Source organism: Neophocaena asiaeorientalis, unplaced genomic scaffold (assembly GCF_003031525.2).
Source record: "Neophocaena asiaeorientalis asiaeorientalis breed wild unplaced genomic scaffold, Neophocaena_asiaeorientalis_V1.1 scaffold150, whole genome shotgun sequence".
NCBI classification, from domain to species: domain Eukaryota; kingdom Metazoa; phylum Chordata; class Mammalia; order Artiodactyla; family Phocoenidae; genus Neophocaena; species Neophocaena asiaeorientalis.
This window is the reverse complement of record NW_020176571.1, coordinates 23,458,570-23,475,106: the sequence shown is the minus strand read 5'-3', so window position 1 is coordinate 23,475,106 and position 16,537 is coordinate 23,458,570. Positions and strand designations below refer to the sequence as shown.

General features: G+C 32.9%; 1 protein-coding gene across 2 annotated transcripts in view; it reads left to right on the top strand.

The window, feature by feature from the left end:
* Window positions 1-16,537, top strand: part of ERGIC2 (ERGIC and golgi 2) — a 38,721-nt gene that overhangs the window by 11,833 nt on the left and 10,351 nt on the right. For both annotated transcript variants that reach the window (XM_024733327.1, XM_024733326.1), the window contains exons 4-9: window positions 1,515-1,561; window positions 2,335-2,405; window positions 7,339-7,379; window positions 12,157-12,258; window positions 13,468-13,563; window positions 15,579-15,634. In XM_024733327.1, coding sequence (XP_024589095.1) covers window positions 1,515-1,561; window positions 2,335-2,405; window positions 7,339-7,379; window positions 12,157-12,258; window positions 13,468-13,563; window positions 15,579-15,634 — 413 coding nt within the window. The remainder of the gene's footprint in view (window positions 1-1,514; window positions 1,562-2,334; window positions 2,406-7,338; window positions 7,380-12,156; window positions 12,259-13,467; window positions 13,564-15,578; window positions 15,635-16,537) is intronic.

The following is a 16,537-nucleotide window of genomic DNA, read 5'->3' as shown; positions in this document are numbered from 1 at the left end:
TGTTGTAAATTGTGTATAAACTATATTTTAAGGTAAACAGCATCACTTTTAAACCTTTGAAAATATTAGTACCTTAATTAGGAGACAAAATATACTTTATTTGTATTATTTGGATTTTTTAATTGATTGAAGATAACAGGTTTATAATACTTAGATTGCACTAGATAGCAGGAAACATTTACTTCTCAGTTACAATCCCAGCTCTGCCATTTACTAGGTATGTGACTTTAGGGAACTTACTAAATCTATTTCTGCGTGTGCTTCAGTTTCGTTTTCTGTAAAATGGGGATACTAATTATAGTACTTTCCTCTTCAGGTCAGTGAGAATTCAGTCAGTCAACATTTGTAATAGTTGCTGTGTAACCTTGGGCAAGTCATACAACTGACTTCTTTTGGGCCTCAGTTTCTTGATCTATAACATCAGTGTTATTCTTAATGCCATTAGTTTTTAAGGAATTTGTTGTTTTTCTTATTTTGGTTTTTTTTTAGCACCAATGAAATAATTTTTATTCTTTCTAAATGAAGTCATGTAGTTCACCACATAAGTGTAGTGGGGATGCCCAGAAGCCTGTCTGCTTGACCTCACCCTCTTCCTATAAATCTGAGCCTAAACCCCAGGGTTATTTAGAACACTATTTGAACTCTAGACTACTTTAAGACTCCGTGAAGTTCTAAAAATCTGTACTCCCTATTGAAACCAGATGAAAATTATTAGAGTGAAAAAAAGTTTTGATAGGAAGCGCAGGACAGGACTGATCCTGATTGTACTCATTCTGTTATTCATGGCACTGATTCTGATATTTGAAAATTAATTTGATTTGAACTAAATATTTGAAAATAAGGCATTGGTTGAGCCTTTTTAAAAGGCCATGCAAAAATAAGAATCAGGTTTTTTTTTTTTTTTTCTGGTAATTTGGGTACATTTATCTTGAGTCACACAGAACTAGTTTCCAATATGCCACTTCAGTAGTTATGTGGTCTTAAGCCAGGCATTTATTTAAACTGCTGTAAACACCATTGGCTTATTTGTAGAACTGAAGCTATCTACTTTATAGGTCCATGGTAAAGAATAAAGAGGATAGTATTTGTAGGACATCAGGTACAAGGCCTGATGTCTGGTATTTATTTGGTAAATAAGGAGAGAAAGGCTTTCAATTCCTAACTTTTGATTTTGAAAGTTTTGTATTGTTTAATGGCATAGTCTACGTAAGGTTTATGTAAACAGAGGTTAATACTTTTTTCTGAGTTGCTTGGGCTTACTAATTGTAGAATTGCCATTAAAATGAAGGATACTGTGTTAAAAACTTGTGAAATCAGAAAGACTTTTGGAATAATTACAAAATAGAATTTTTACTTTTAAAGTGCCTTTGTTTTGCCCATATGAATGCTATCCAAGTTCTAATTGACATATTTTATTCTGTATGAAGTCCAAGTTTTTCATAGATCAGTTGATTTATATTGATCATGTTTTGTTGATCAATTGGTAGGTTCTAATGTTTCCTTTTGTCTTTTAGCAAATTGAGAATCAATATAGATATTACTGTTGCCATGAAGTGTCAGTGTAAGTACGTGTTTAACCTGATGATTGCATATATAGATTATGGTTTAAACAGTTGCTAGTAAAAAGTAAAAGCCACTGGTTGTTTTAACTTTATTTTTCCTTTATGATATCTTAATTTAAAAATACAAATTGTTTTTCTCCCCAGCTTGTATTCTTTAAATTTCTTCTCTATAAAGAGAGTTAACTTTCACATTAGTATAATTAAAATGAAAGAAAATTGGAGGAAATTTTTATAAATCGAAGTTCTAGTTTAGGTACATCCTTTATTTCTTTCTTGTTTGGCATACTGGTTTTTACACCCACATTCCAGAAACATATCCTGTTTCACAGTTTCAATTTACTACCCTTTACTTTTACTTCTGCATATTAAAATACAGATCCAAATCTTTTGAGTTAATGGTGATGTTACCCTTCTCTGTTTTCTTTGCTGGCTTCACTTAATTATACTGGTAGAAGTGGAAAAATGTTAATATGCTAGATAGATAATGTTTGAATCAGTATAGTTCTCAAAAATGAGGATGCTTTTTCATCTTAAATTGTGTCTTAAATTACTGCTTGAAAAGTAGAGACCAAGAATTCAGTAGTTCATACAAAATTTTTTAAAGTGTGAAATCATTTTATCCAATTAAGGAAATTAATTTCTAAAAGATTTCATTTAAGAACAACCTTAAATCTCTTTTCCTTTTCCATTTATTTTTTCTTATGTTAGTGGTTAGTGGATATAGTTTGACTCTCAGCATAGAATATAAAACTTCTAATTCTTTTTTATGCAGATATTGGAGCAGATGTATTGGATTTAGCAGAAACAATGGTTGCATCTGCAGATGGTCTAGTTTATGAACCAGTAAGTTTGATTTACATGTTCTTTTAAATAGTATGCTTTGAGTAATTGTTCCCTTGAAGACAGTTTTGATATTTGCTTTTAATTTTGTCTGAGCCAGTTTTTTAAAAATGTATTTTCTTAATTCAAAAGTAGTATACAACATTGTAAATCAGCTATACTTCAGTAAAAAATAAAACAAAAACAAAACAAATAAACAGAAATATTCCATATTCTTTGTAAACATTTAGGGGGAAGAGAAAATTATATCTAATTACCAAATTATATAAATATAATTACCAAATTATATCTAAACCAAAGCCTTGTTAGCATTCTGGATAAGCCTCTATAATCTTATACTTATTTTATATTTTTTGTTAATGCTTCCTAACACTTTCCTTTTCTCTTTTATACAGTTGCTATAGTGATGAAATTTTCTTCTTTTCTTCTAATGATTTGGAAATTCTATGTCTTATTTGTATTCTTCTTTTACCAAATTTAAGTTCTTAAAAACGTTTGAGCTATATTTCTCTTGTAATCAAGAATGAAGCATTATCTAAGAGGAGAAATTTCATATGCATTTAGTTCTTCCTCTTTCCTTCACACCTCCATTTCCCAGACCTAATGAAATTCTGACATTCTCTTATTGTTTTCATAGCACAAGTTGTGTGTAATAGAATTAATTTGTTAGAAAACACCATCACATTACAGGGACAGGTATCACATTACAGGGGTGGGTGATAACAGGTCATGATCAGAACTAGCCCTAAAGAAGCTTTAGAAAACAAAGCATGGAACTCCCAGCTACTCTGCCTTGCTGACTGCTCTGTTGGCATTGTGGTACTTATGTTTACCCATGCATTCTTGAGTTGCTTTGTTTACCATTGACAGTTATGAACCCTCTTTAAACAAAATTGCAAAGTGAAGACTAAAGGTGATGGAGGAGGATTAGAAGTAACTGAATAGGTGGAGGAGAAAAAAGGGAAGCTCTTAGGTCAGTTTTGATTACCAAATTATTTTTAGTTTACATGAACAAAATATGTTTATGCCTTTTGATACACACTTTTAAAATAAAATTTTCTAAAGAAAAAGTAACTTTTGTTACTGCCACTCTGAACCACCCTACTTCCTAACTCCTGTATTGCCACTCAAAAAATTGATATCAGTAATTTTAAATGAGGTTAGGAACCTTACAAATTCAGGTACCATGTTATTGCATGTTAAACTATTATCTGGAAATTTAGATCTAGATGATTATTATCAGACACTAATATTTGTATTCTATTTCATACTATTTTAGGAATAATTATTCAACTTTATGTTTTATTGCTTTTACTTTCTACCCTTCTTAGTTTCTTTATTTTTGTTTATCATTTTGTGAGGGACTTTTCGTGACTTCTTTGTCAGCAAGAATATGTGGGTTATGTTTTATGACAGACTGCCTATGTCATTCTGTTCTCAATACATGTAAGGTTGGCTGAGGATAGAATTCTTGCTTTATGGTGTTTTACACTCAGAACTTTATAGACATTCCTTTATTGCCTTCTGGCACAATTTTTTTTTTCTTTGTAGGTAACATATTTATCTACTTATATGCTTTTTTCTTTTACTTTTGAAATTCAAATATTTATCCTGTATATCCAAGTGTGGATCCCCTTCAGTTATTTTTGGCTTTTGATGGTATTAATGATCTGAAGTTTTAAGTGTTTTTTGCTTGTTTGTTTGCTTTAATGATGTTCAGAGTAATGGTTTTACCTCTGTTTTTTAAAATTCTTATCAAGTGATGTTGAATTTCATGGAGTGGTTCTCAATATTTTTATCAATCCTTGCATAAGATGCATATTTTGAACTTTATCTGTGAGTTCTGGGAGATGACCTTGATCCAGCAGGATCAATCTTTTTTTTTTCAATGCCTTCATTATGTTTTAAAATTCAGTGATTATATTTTCCACCTTTGATATATTGCAGATCACTCCATTTTTTTCTGTCTTCATGATGATAAATCTCATTGAGAAATAATTAGAGAAACTTCACTCTTCTTCTTCTTTTTAGAAATGGTATCACAGAGGAAAATTATCCCTCGGACCTCAGATTTACCACTTCTTTCAAATTGATGAATCTTTTTGTCTATCTAGCTATCTAGCTATCTATTTTCTTGTTCATCTTTAGGATGGGAAAATAAATGGCCAGTTAACTGACTGAGAGTTGAGACACACTTGAGTTATGTCGGTTCCCTTTCCCTCCCCGCCCCCACTTTTGTTTTTTCCAGACGTAAATGAAAGGAGAAGGATATATAGTTTAGATATACTGTGTTTCTTCTAAGCAAAATTAGAGCTTCAGATGCTTTTGAAAAGGAAGGAGGAAGTCACATTGGGTTCAGGATGGCAGAGTAGTTCACCAGGGCACCCCACATTTCCTTTTCCGTATTTGTTTTGACAGGTTAAATTTAGCTAGGGTAATTCCTTTTTTCTTTAACTGGTGTGACTGTCCTCATTAGCAGCCAGCTGTAGCAGTAGTTTTGCTTAATTTAGAATACAGTCCAGGTCACATGTAAGCTGGGAATAATAATGCTGTGGAATGCCCTTTGTGATGTGGTCTCTGGCACTCGATTGAAGTGCTAGAAGTCTTCTTAGGATGGTGACTGTCTCTTCCTCAAGTGTGTTGTTATCTTTTATCACCTGTTTTCCTCTGTTACTCTGAATTGGGGATTTACTGCTTACATGGATTTTCCTGTCCCATGAAATAAATTATGTGTTGGGCTCTTTTCTCAATTTAGTCTCCCTTGTATGCTGTCTTGCATAAGTTTTTGATAATTTCCAACATATGGATGCTATTTAAAATGATTTAAAATAATGATACAGTTTGTGTCCTCATTTTTCTGTTTCTTTGGACATTGTGAGAATTTGAGGAGATAATCATCTTGAACTTATCCTCTAAAATTTATTTATGCTGTTTTTCTAGCATTTGCTCCATACTGAGTGTCTGTCACTCCCACTCTCTTCACGTTTATTAAGTCTCTGATTTTTTTAATAAATATTTTTTCTGGACAGCTTGTCTCTTCAGCTAGATTCTAAGCTCCTGAAAAGCAATTACTTTATTTTTTCTTCCTTATAGCTCACAAAATGTAAAGCATAATGCATTGCAGGTATTAGGCACTGATAAATATGTTAGAATTATGTAATTGTGGCAGGATCTTTGATTATTCCATTGTAACAGTTTCTGCCATTTCTTTCAGTCATTTGTAGAAGAGGAAAGTTTTATTTTAATTTAACTGTCATGAACTAAAAGTCATGTCTTAGCCAGAAAGTTAGAAACTTAAAAATATGTAATTGTATATTTTTATCAGTAATTTTTAAAACGTTTAACAGTGTTTCTGGTAAGTATTCATTCCCTTGTCCTAATTTATATTAAAATATTTAAGAATTATTATTAATGTAAAATTATTTGAGATAATTTTTACTTGTTTTTAAATTTTCACTCATTCTTTTAATATGCAGTCTGAATATTAAAAACTTAATTCTAATAATTTTACTGGTTTCTAAACCATGATCACACAATATGCTATGAAAGCTACTATTTATTTAAAGAAAAGAACTACTTTTAGGGGTGTGAGAAAGTGAGGAATCTGACATAGTTGGGTTTATATACTGACCTTCATTATCTGTCATTTTTCAAAAAATTTTTTAATCTTTTGAGTTCTTTTTTATATATAAAAAGGAGAGAATAATAACAAACTCACAAGGTTGTTATGAAGGTTAAGTGAGATAATGATTTAAGTAGCATAGTGCCGAACACAAAGTAGGCCACTCAGTAGTTCTTTACCCGCTGTGTTAAGCACTATACCGAGCAGTTTGGGGAAGTCAAAGGGAGAATCACATAGTCCCTGCTGTCAGTAGTTTTATTCACAAGGTAACTAGGGAGCAGTTGCATGTAGCCTCATCTGTTTGCCATGGTGTGTTTTATAGCACTTTCTTTGTGTGCTGTGCTGTGAAAAAGGTTGGGAAGCAAGGTATAGACAAGTACAGCAGGAGGAGTAATCAAAGTAATTTCACTGTAATCATTAACCTAGAGCAAGTGGCATATAGAATTTAGACTGACATTAGGGTCACAGTTACAGGAGAGGAAGGTTCCAGGTTGATATAATTAAATAACTAAAGGCACAGAGGTAGAACTGTCGGATGGAATGAGGGGTTAAAGAGAAAGGATTTATAGTGAGAGAGTAGTAGGTTAGGGCATGATTATGGAGGGATCATTAATAATATTGATAAGTTAGAAAGTAGAATTAATATGCCTTGTTATAAATCACCTTTTAAAAATCAAAAGTGGACTTTTTGTTGGAAAATTAAATTGTGGGTATTGCCACAAACTGTGAGAAGTTTGCCTCTTTTCCTCTGATTCTACAAAGTAGCTAAGTTTGTCTTTGAATTGGTGAACATAGTGCCTAGATAAAATTTCTTGAATTATTCTTTCTTGATTAATACATTTGGGAATTATAGTGACATTGTTAGGTCATTTCAAAACTTTTTGATTTTATCATGGTATTTTCCTGGCAAGAATATGGGCTTTGGATGCTTGAATATTATACTTAAGCTGTATGTCTTTTTCATTTTAAATACTTTCATTTTAAATACTTAAGTTTCATGCTGGCATCATTTAAATGATTTTAAGTCTTAAAATACCATTTTGTACATGTGATAGATTGCATTGTATCCATTCCTATAAATGTAGATAACTATAATAGAAAAATATTCACAGTTAGTGAAATTTCTTTATACTACTTTTGAGTAAAATTTTAAATTTTTTAGTTTGACTTATGGAAGATTAAATGTAAATTATGAATACTTGTTTTTAATGTTATTATAAATTTGTTCCTTGGTCAAAGAAAATTTTAAAAAATTATGATATAAGAGCCAAGAGAAATTGACAGTGCTAGTGATTATGTTTTCCTTTATTTCAGGCAATATTTGATCTTTCACCACAGCAAAAAGAGTGGCAGAGGTAATAAGTAAACAAAGTATTGTGGTCCATAGAAATTAGATCATGCTTTGTCTATTTTGTCTACTGTATATTATTCATAGATTAATATATTTATCTAGGCATTTCTTTGGATGAAATATTAGCAGAATATAGTATATAATATAATCTTTACACTTTCAAAGATTTTATCAGATCTTAGGAAAGTCATATAATCTTTAATGCACTTTGAATCATAAATACATTTTAGTTTTCATTTAAAATTGTATTAACTATTTAAAAAATTTTAAAAGCAATATATGATCAAATTTGAATATAAAGGATATAAAGTGAAAGTAAAAGCCTTCTCATCATTCTCTAAACCTAGTGCCACTAGCTGGTGGTAATAACCAGAGTTAAATTTCTTGTGTAGCCTGCTAGAAATACTCTGTGTATAATTTTCTACATGTTTCCATATTTGCTTATGTTATTTTTTTCCTAATACAAATGGGTTCATTCTGTACATTTGTTTTATAACTTTGTTTTTCCAACCTAACCTTATATTTTGCACATCTTCCCACTTAAGTACATACAGTGGTACCTTTTATGGATAAGCTATAATTTATTTAATTGGATACTTATCGATGGGCATTTAGATTGCTTGCAAAGATTCTAATATCAATGCTCAGTGAAAATTCTTGAATCTAATTTCTTATGTGAATGTGTATATATATATATACATATATACTTGTAAACACACTCACATGTATGTACATATACACATACATATGTGTATACATATATATAGTGAATATATGTATATAAAGTTTCTAGAAAAGAAATTTATCTTTTAGAGTATATTTAATGTTTTGATAAGTTCTCATGACAAGGAAGAAAATTTGTAATGGTGAGGTAGGTGGTGGTTGTTAACTAAACTTATGGTGGTAATCATTTCACATATATACATCTGTCAAATCATATGTTTATACCTTAGTCTTATACAATGTTATATATTAGTAAAACTGGAAAAAAATTTTGATAGATAATGCCAAACATCTTCCCCAAATAGTTTCATTTATATTCCAAAGCTATCAGTATGTGAGAGTACTTGTTTCTATACAACCTCACCAACAGTGGGTATAACCAGACTTTTTTTATTTTTGCCTATTTGATCGGTGAAAACTGGTATTGTACTTGTTTTAGTTAGCATTTCTTTGTAAATCAGTTGAATATCTGTGGATTATTTTTTTCCCATTTGTATTTTTGTGTGTGTGAAACTGATTGCTCATGCCATATGCCCATTTTGCTTGGTTGTTTTCTTAATAACTTTAAATAATTTTTTGGTTTTTTTGTTTTGTTTTGTTTGTCTTTTGGCTGCATTGGGTCTTTGTTGCTACGCAAGGGCTTTCTCTAGTTGTGGCGAGCGGGGTGGGGGGGGGGGGGGGGTTCGTTGCTGCATGTGGGCTGTCTCTAGTTGCGGCGAGCAGGGCTGCTCTTCATTGCGGTGCTGGGCTTCTCATTGCAGTGGCTTCTCTTGTTGCGGAGCACGGGCTCTAGGCACACGGGCTTCAGTAGCCGTGGCTCGTGGGCTCTAGAGTGGAGCGCAGGCTCAGTAGTTGTGGCACACAGGCTTAGTTGCTCCGCGGCATATGAGATCTTCTTGGACCAGGGCTCAAACCCATGTCCCCTGCATTGGCAGGTGGATTCTTAACCACTGCACCACCAGGGAAGCCCAATTTTTTGTATATTAAAGAAATTAGTTCTTTGTTTTAAATAGTCACCCCATCCCCACTCTTTTCTTTCTTTTTGTTTTCTAGACTGTGTCTTATGCTTAAAAAGGCATTACCTAATTTAAGATTATTACAAAAAAATTTTTTTACCCATTTTTTTTTTTTTCTTTTTCTTTCTAGTCCCTAAGTACATTTCAAAGGCCTTTCTCTTTTAATTTCTACTTTCACCATTTGGAGAGCTTTTAAAATTAAAGTTGAAACGAACGTATTGAACAAAATAACTGAATATTAGGTGTCTCTGGGCTTCCATCGCTTTTAGTAGAGAGCCATCCAGAGACAAAATACATTACTTTATTCCAGAAATGTTAAAGTGAGAAGTCTCCTTTCATCTAGAATTTTATTTAGTGTTCAAGACTAGTAGTAAGTGAGAGAAGAGATTGTGTTTTTACTGTTAAAATGATAGACTTTTTCCATCGTAGTAGAATTTTCTACATCCTTTTATATATGGAATATAAACTTGGGTATTTATTGGTATATTTGAGGCAGAAGTTATACACGTACACACACACACACACACACACACACACACACACACACACACACAGAGTTTAAGGGAATGAATGCCTCCTGCCTGACCACGTGAGCCGAACATCAGCCTTCTCTTGCCTTTAGATTTGAACAGAAATATTGGCTCTTCTTGGGTCTCGGGCCTGCCAGCTTTCAGACTGGAAATCACACAATCACCTCTTCTAGTTTCCAGGCCTTTGGATCTGACGAGACACATTATCAGCTCTCCCGGTCTCCAGCCTGCCGACTGCAGATCGAGGTCCCTAGATCAGCTTCCATAATTGTTTGGGGCAGCTCCTTATAATAAATCTCTTTCTCTCTCCCTTAAGTATATACGCACACACACACACACACACACACACACACACACACACACACACACACACACACACACACAGAGTTTGGTGTCATCAACCTCTTTTCCCACTGCCCAGCACTAAAAGTTAAACTCTGGAAACAGAAGACACACATACAGCATACAGTTTGGTGTCATCAACCTCTTTTCCCACTGCCCAGCACTAAAAGTTAAACTCTGGAAACAGAAGACACACATACAGCATACGGTTTGGTGTCATCAACCTCTTTTCCCACTGACCAAGCAATAAAAGTTTGAACACTGGAAATACAAGACATGCAAAAATATGAAGCTTTCAATTTCTGTTAGCATTAGATCTAAAGATTTTAAGTCTTTGTACATGTAAATCTGAAGATGGGATCTGGCCTCTTGAAGCTTCCTAGATTATCATGTTCTGCTTCTAAACAAATATTCTTGAATGGACTAGAGATGCCTAAGACCTAACAACCTGAATAATGTGCATACCAAAACGTTCTTTACCTGTAGAATTTGCTAAAAGATATTTAAGTTGTCTTTCAATTGTTCTGCTTTCTTAAAATATTTAGGATCCCAATTAATCTCTTTCCTTTAGTAAAAGGAAATCTCAAAGCCTAGACATAGCCTTCCTGATTACTGTTTTTTATTTATACTAAATTTACAGTATAAAAATGACTTTTTATTTTAAATAGGCCTGTTACCAGTGTTCTTAGTGGGTGGTGCATATGTATTTTATCTTTATCTCTCGCTTGCACTTCTAAAAAATGTTTATTATATCATTATGATGGGATGTGAAATATATTCTCATTTACATTTGCTTCTTCTTTAAGTTCCTATATTTGTTAATAATTTTTCCAAGTTATTTATGTGTGTGTATGTATGTGTATATATATTTTAAAGACTTTTTAAGAGTATTTTTAGGTTTACAGCAAAACTGAGTGAAAAGTACAGAGTACCCAAATATATCCCCTGCCCCCACCCGTGTACCGCCTCCATTGTTATCAATACCTCACACCAGAGTAGTACATTCCTTACAATCTATGCACCTACATGAACACATCATTATTGCCCAGAGTCCATAGTTTACGTTAGAGTTCACTCTTGGAGATGTACACTCTGTGAGTTTTAACAAATCCATAATGACATGTACTCACCATTACAGTACCTGTAGTTTTACTGCCCTGAAAATTCCCGGTTTTGTCTATTCATCCCTCCTTTCCCTCTGGGTGTAAATTTTGTACTTGCTGAGTTTGAACTGTGATACAGGTGACTTTGGATGTTAGTTATATAAAGATATAGATTAAAGGATATAAAATAGAATTATATCTAAAGATACAAAGTTATTGTTGAAAATGTTAGAAATATTAGAGAGAAGAAATACTTTTATTCTTGGTTTTGTTCTTCAGAATAAGTAATTTCATGAGTTATGTAAATGTAACAATTTTGTAAAAAAAAAAATCTTCAAGCAACTAATGTGTTTGTAGTGGCGAAGTATATTTAAAAAGAAAATCTAAGCATGAGTTCTCAAATGAATACTTTGTTCTCTATAATCCTATACCTTATATGCTGATGTTCTTTTTAAAAATTATAGGTAGAATATAATAGTTCGTTTAGAATGGTCTTGTCATAGGATAAAGTTCAGGTTTCTTTGGAAAAGGCAGGCACTAGGTGATACTAAATGTCACTGTGGCCTGGTTTGTAATGAGAATTGGATGCTCCTGTGTGGATTTAACCCCCAGTAATCTGCCCCTTTAAGTCTATCACATCTATTATGTGGCCCCTTATTTGTCTCATTCTTTGTATCTGTAACACTTTATTCAGTGCCCGACAAAAACTAAGAATTTTGTTATTGCTGCGTGCATGCATGAAAGATGAATTTAGATATTCAGGTGAACAGAAGTTCTTTCTTGGTGACCCTGATTCCACCAATAATGGACATGTAATTAGTGTCCACACATTCATTACTGATGGAATTAGACAGACTTAAGGACCCCAGCTGTTATACCTCTAGCCATACTCCCTCACTTTTCCTGCTTTCAAGGAAATGACCAAAGAATACTTGGGACTTTATTTTAGAATAAAGTTATGTAATAATAAATGTATGGCTTAGCTACCTGTGTTATTTTTAAAATAGCGTTGGCTTTCTCTGTGTGTCTTACCGTATTTGTTAACTATTGCTTGTTTTTGTATTTAGGATGCTACAGCTGATTCAGAGTAGACTGCAAGAAGAACATTCACTTCAAGATGTGATATTTAAAAGTGCTTTTAAAAGTGCATCAACAGCACTTCCACCAAGGTGGGAGATTTTGTGAGACTATTTATTAACAATTTATTGGGGCTTCCCTGGTGGCGCAGTGTTGAGAGTCCGCCTGCCGATGCAGGGGACATGGGTTCGTGCCCTGGTCCGGGAAGATCCCACGTGCCGCGGAGCGGCTGGGCCCGTGAGCCATGGCCACTGAGCCTGCACGTCCGGAGCCTGTGTTCCGCAACGGGAGAAGCCCCAACAGTGAGAGGCCCACGTACCACAAAAAAAAAAAAAAAGAAAAGAAAAAAAGAATTTATTGTGACATAATTTTAGTATTGGTTTACTCCTCTGAATCTTATATTTCTTAGAGAAAATGTAATCATTCTTTATGATGAGATGTCTTTTTTTTTTTTTTTGGCCGCACCGTGCGGCGTATGGGATCTTAGTTCCCCAACCAGGGATTGAACCCGCGCCCCCTGCAGTGGAAGCGTGGAATCTTAACCACTGGACCGCCAGGGAAGTCTCAAGATGTCTTTTTTACTCTTAAATTTATGGCCTATGATACTGATCAGGATTATCCCAAATATTATTTTCATTTTTATGTGTGTATGGTATACCTTCATATAAAATTGTACTAGGTTTTAAGAACAAATTAATTTCATTTACCATTATGAAGATGTATAAACTTTTGTTAGGAATTTCATGTTTTTATTTCACTTTTTGTCTCTTTTATAGATTAGAAGAGCTGATATTTGGAAATGCTATAATCACGAAAATGATCATTTAAATTTAAAACTATACAGAGGTTTTACATTTGCTTAGGAAGAAAATGTTATTGTCTATTTGGAGTTAAGTGGCATGCCCTTCCCTTACTCATTCTTTTTCCCAACGCTTCCTGTCCCCTAAAGTACCAGAAACATGATAAAAGCATGTCTTTGTTGGACTAGTAATTCTTTACTTTTAATTTTTCTTCTCTCATTAGACTTAGTCCTCTGGTTAAATTTGAATGACCTTGAAATTTTATATTTGTGTAAATAATATATATATATAATAATTATATAATTTTTTTCATTTTGTAGATGTTTTTTAATAAAAGTGTAGACTTCAAAAAACTGCTATTCTACTTTTGACATTTAGAACATTATCTAAAAATTGATCTTTAGGGATTTTTTTTTTCCCATCTGTAAAATTTTCTCACCAGAAATATGGTGACTATATTGAATACGCTGTAAGTAATTCAAATGTATCTTGTTGTAACAGGGAAGATGATTCATCACAGCCTCCAGATGCTTGCAGAATTCGTGGTCATCTATATGTCAATAAAGTAGCAGGGAATTTTCACATAACTGTGGGCAAGTATGTTCTTTTCACTTACTGAAAATACTTTAAACAAGTTGGCAGTTTGGTTAAAAGTAAATTCTTTGTTAATCAAATAATATATAACTAACCACTAGAGAACTCTTAAAATGTATATTTTTTATGTCTTCAGCCTTCAACCTCAGGATAGAGAAGATTACTAACTTTAAAAACTACTGCTTCAAAACAAAAGAAAAATAGTCATGTCATATTTCATATATTAAAGTATATAAGCTGTAGGTAAATATGAATTAAAACCTTCAGCTTGCCAAGTTTTAGTAGCCAGAAAGCTCTTACCTAGACATTTCATTAATTTGTTCATTTTGTTGTATATTAGGTTTTTGTTTTGTTTTTCCTTTTGGTGATCCTCATCAAAATATAATCCCTGACCAGTACGAGACAAGTATTTTGATGTAGTTAGAAATATGTCTGGGATAAAGTTAAATTGGGTAAATGTTAAGGAAAAATATCAGACCACCTGCCTTCATGAGCAGAACCCAGCACAGAAACTGTCATATAATAAACACTTGGTAAATTCCTGAATGAATAAATAGATTCTCTGATTATCTCCTCTCTCTTTCTCTGCTTTTCTCCTTCACTTCCTTCCTTCCATCTAGACTTGCAAAGCTGAACAATTCTTCATTGCAAAAGAAGAGTATTTTTTGAGTACTTGCTATGTGCAAAGTACCATGGTAGATACTAAAGATGAAGCAGTGAAAAACAGAGAAAGGGTGTTTGCCCTTATGGTGCTGACATTCTGTGAGAGAATCTGAATTTTAAACAGTGAATTACACTAATTATTTAATTATAGTTGTATTGAAGTTGTAAAGGAAAACTATGACTGATAAGAAACTATATAACAAGGTACCTGACCTACTCTGCAAGTCAGTGGAGGCTTTATTGAGGGAAACCTTTGAACACTAATGGATGGTTAGGAATTTTATATATAAAAGGAGAGAATGGCATCTAGACTGAGGGAAAGGCCATAAAGCAGGACAGAGCATGGCTGGAGATTTTTTAAATATATAGAGACAGCATTAGACTTCTATGCAAAATTATTTCAGTGTTTACAGTGATCAGATCAAATCAGGCATTTGCTTTGTCTTTGTTTTGTTTTTTTGGCCGTGCCACATGGGTTGTGAGATCTTACTTCCTCAACCAGGGGTTAAACCCGGGCCCTCGGCAGTGAAAGTGCTGAGTCCTAACCACTGGGCTGCCAGGGAATTCCCTGCTTTGTCTTTGTTATCCCACTCTTCTTAACATTCATGTTTTGTTGTTTTGTTACTGTTGCCAGGGCCTATTCTCTCCATCCCCAACCTGTAGATGGGAACCTTAGAATTTCTTGGTATCATATAGTCAACAAATAATAGTTGGCTCAAAGAAATTTAGAAGGTTTTATTTGCACTTCTGGATAAAAACAATATCCTACTCCAAAACTAACTGAAAGAGGGAAACGTTGACAAATATTGGAAGAACTTCTATATTTTGGCCTTTGTTCTCAATTTCACTTACCTCTCCATGTGATAACTCATATTATCAATAAGAGAGGCCAAATGGAAAAGCATTTGGTTTGTATCCTGTCCTTATCTTATCTGGGATTTTGAAAATAGGGAATGTCAACTCTAAACCCCAGTTAAGCAAAATGTTATCTCCCAGCAAAAATACCTGGATTCCAAAAAAGTACTCAATTACTACTATTATAATTTGAATTTCATTAATAAGTTTGTAAAAATTTGTTTTCTGTCTTGTTATGTAACTACATAATATCTTCAGTTTTGCATCTTGGCCCACAAAACCTAAAATATTTACTGTCTGACTCTTTACAGAAAACGTTTGCCAACCCCCAGTTTATTGCATTACTGAGATGAGATTTACCTACTTAAATCATGGGCCAAGTATGTTGTTATATTATTTTATACTAAGAAAATTATATAACTTAGGAAAGATCCCCTTTATGATTTTAATTAGTTATGTATTTAAATGTTATTACTTTAATCTTTTTTTCCTCCTTTCAGGGCAATTCCACATCCCCGAGGTCATGCACACCTGGCAGCACTTGTCAACCACGACTGTAAGCAGTTTCTGAAATTTCTTTCTGTGAAGATGTCCTTGCAAAAAAAGTGTGTTTTTTAATTTTTAGTGCAGGTGCGAGGTAGGGCTTTGGAAGTGGGGTATGCCGAAAGAAGATATCTGAAGGAGAAAATAAATGATCTAACTTATTGACTAATCCATTTTCTCTTGTCTTTAAGCTACCTATATTTCTTTTTAGCCATAGCTCAGAAGTTGCTGAGGTAGGGAGAAGCACCCTTGGTGTGCTTTATATCACTTAGTACACATTTCTGCTAATTTTTTTTTTTCTGATAGTTTTTACAGATAGTGAAGAGAATATATTTGAAACTTGTTTAAGTATGTAAATTTAAATATGGACATTTACACACATATATAAAGTATTCAGGTTAGTTTTGTGTAATGATTATCATAAAACTTAGTTTTTAAAGTCTCCTTTAGACAACAAAAACAAGTAATAAATTCCATAAAAAACAAGTTTAGTTACATAGATGTGCTAAAGCAATAGTGTATATTAAAAATATATCTGATCAGTTTCATGGACATCATCTCAGTTCTTCTAACACAATCCTGTTTCTATATGATGACTTGGACTAGAAAAGACTTATTTTTTTGTTTATCAGAATTAGATGTCATATTATTTCTTAGATATTAATTTGTATATAATTATGAAATTTGCGATATAGCATTTTATCAGAATGTGTTTACCTCTATACATATGATTCCCACATATTTGCATGCATTTTTCTTAAAATAATGTTTTTAATACTATATTATTATACCAGCAGATTTTAGATATTTTCATTTGAGAATAGGTAAGAATGTGAACTAATCTGTAACATGTAGTTTTGAATAATTTAATTTCTCTACTTAATTTTTTTTTTTTTTTTTTTTTTCCTCTTAGCTT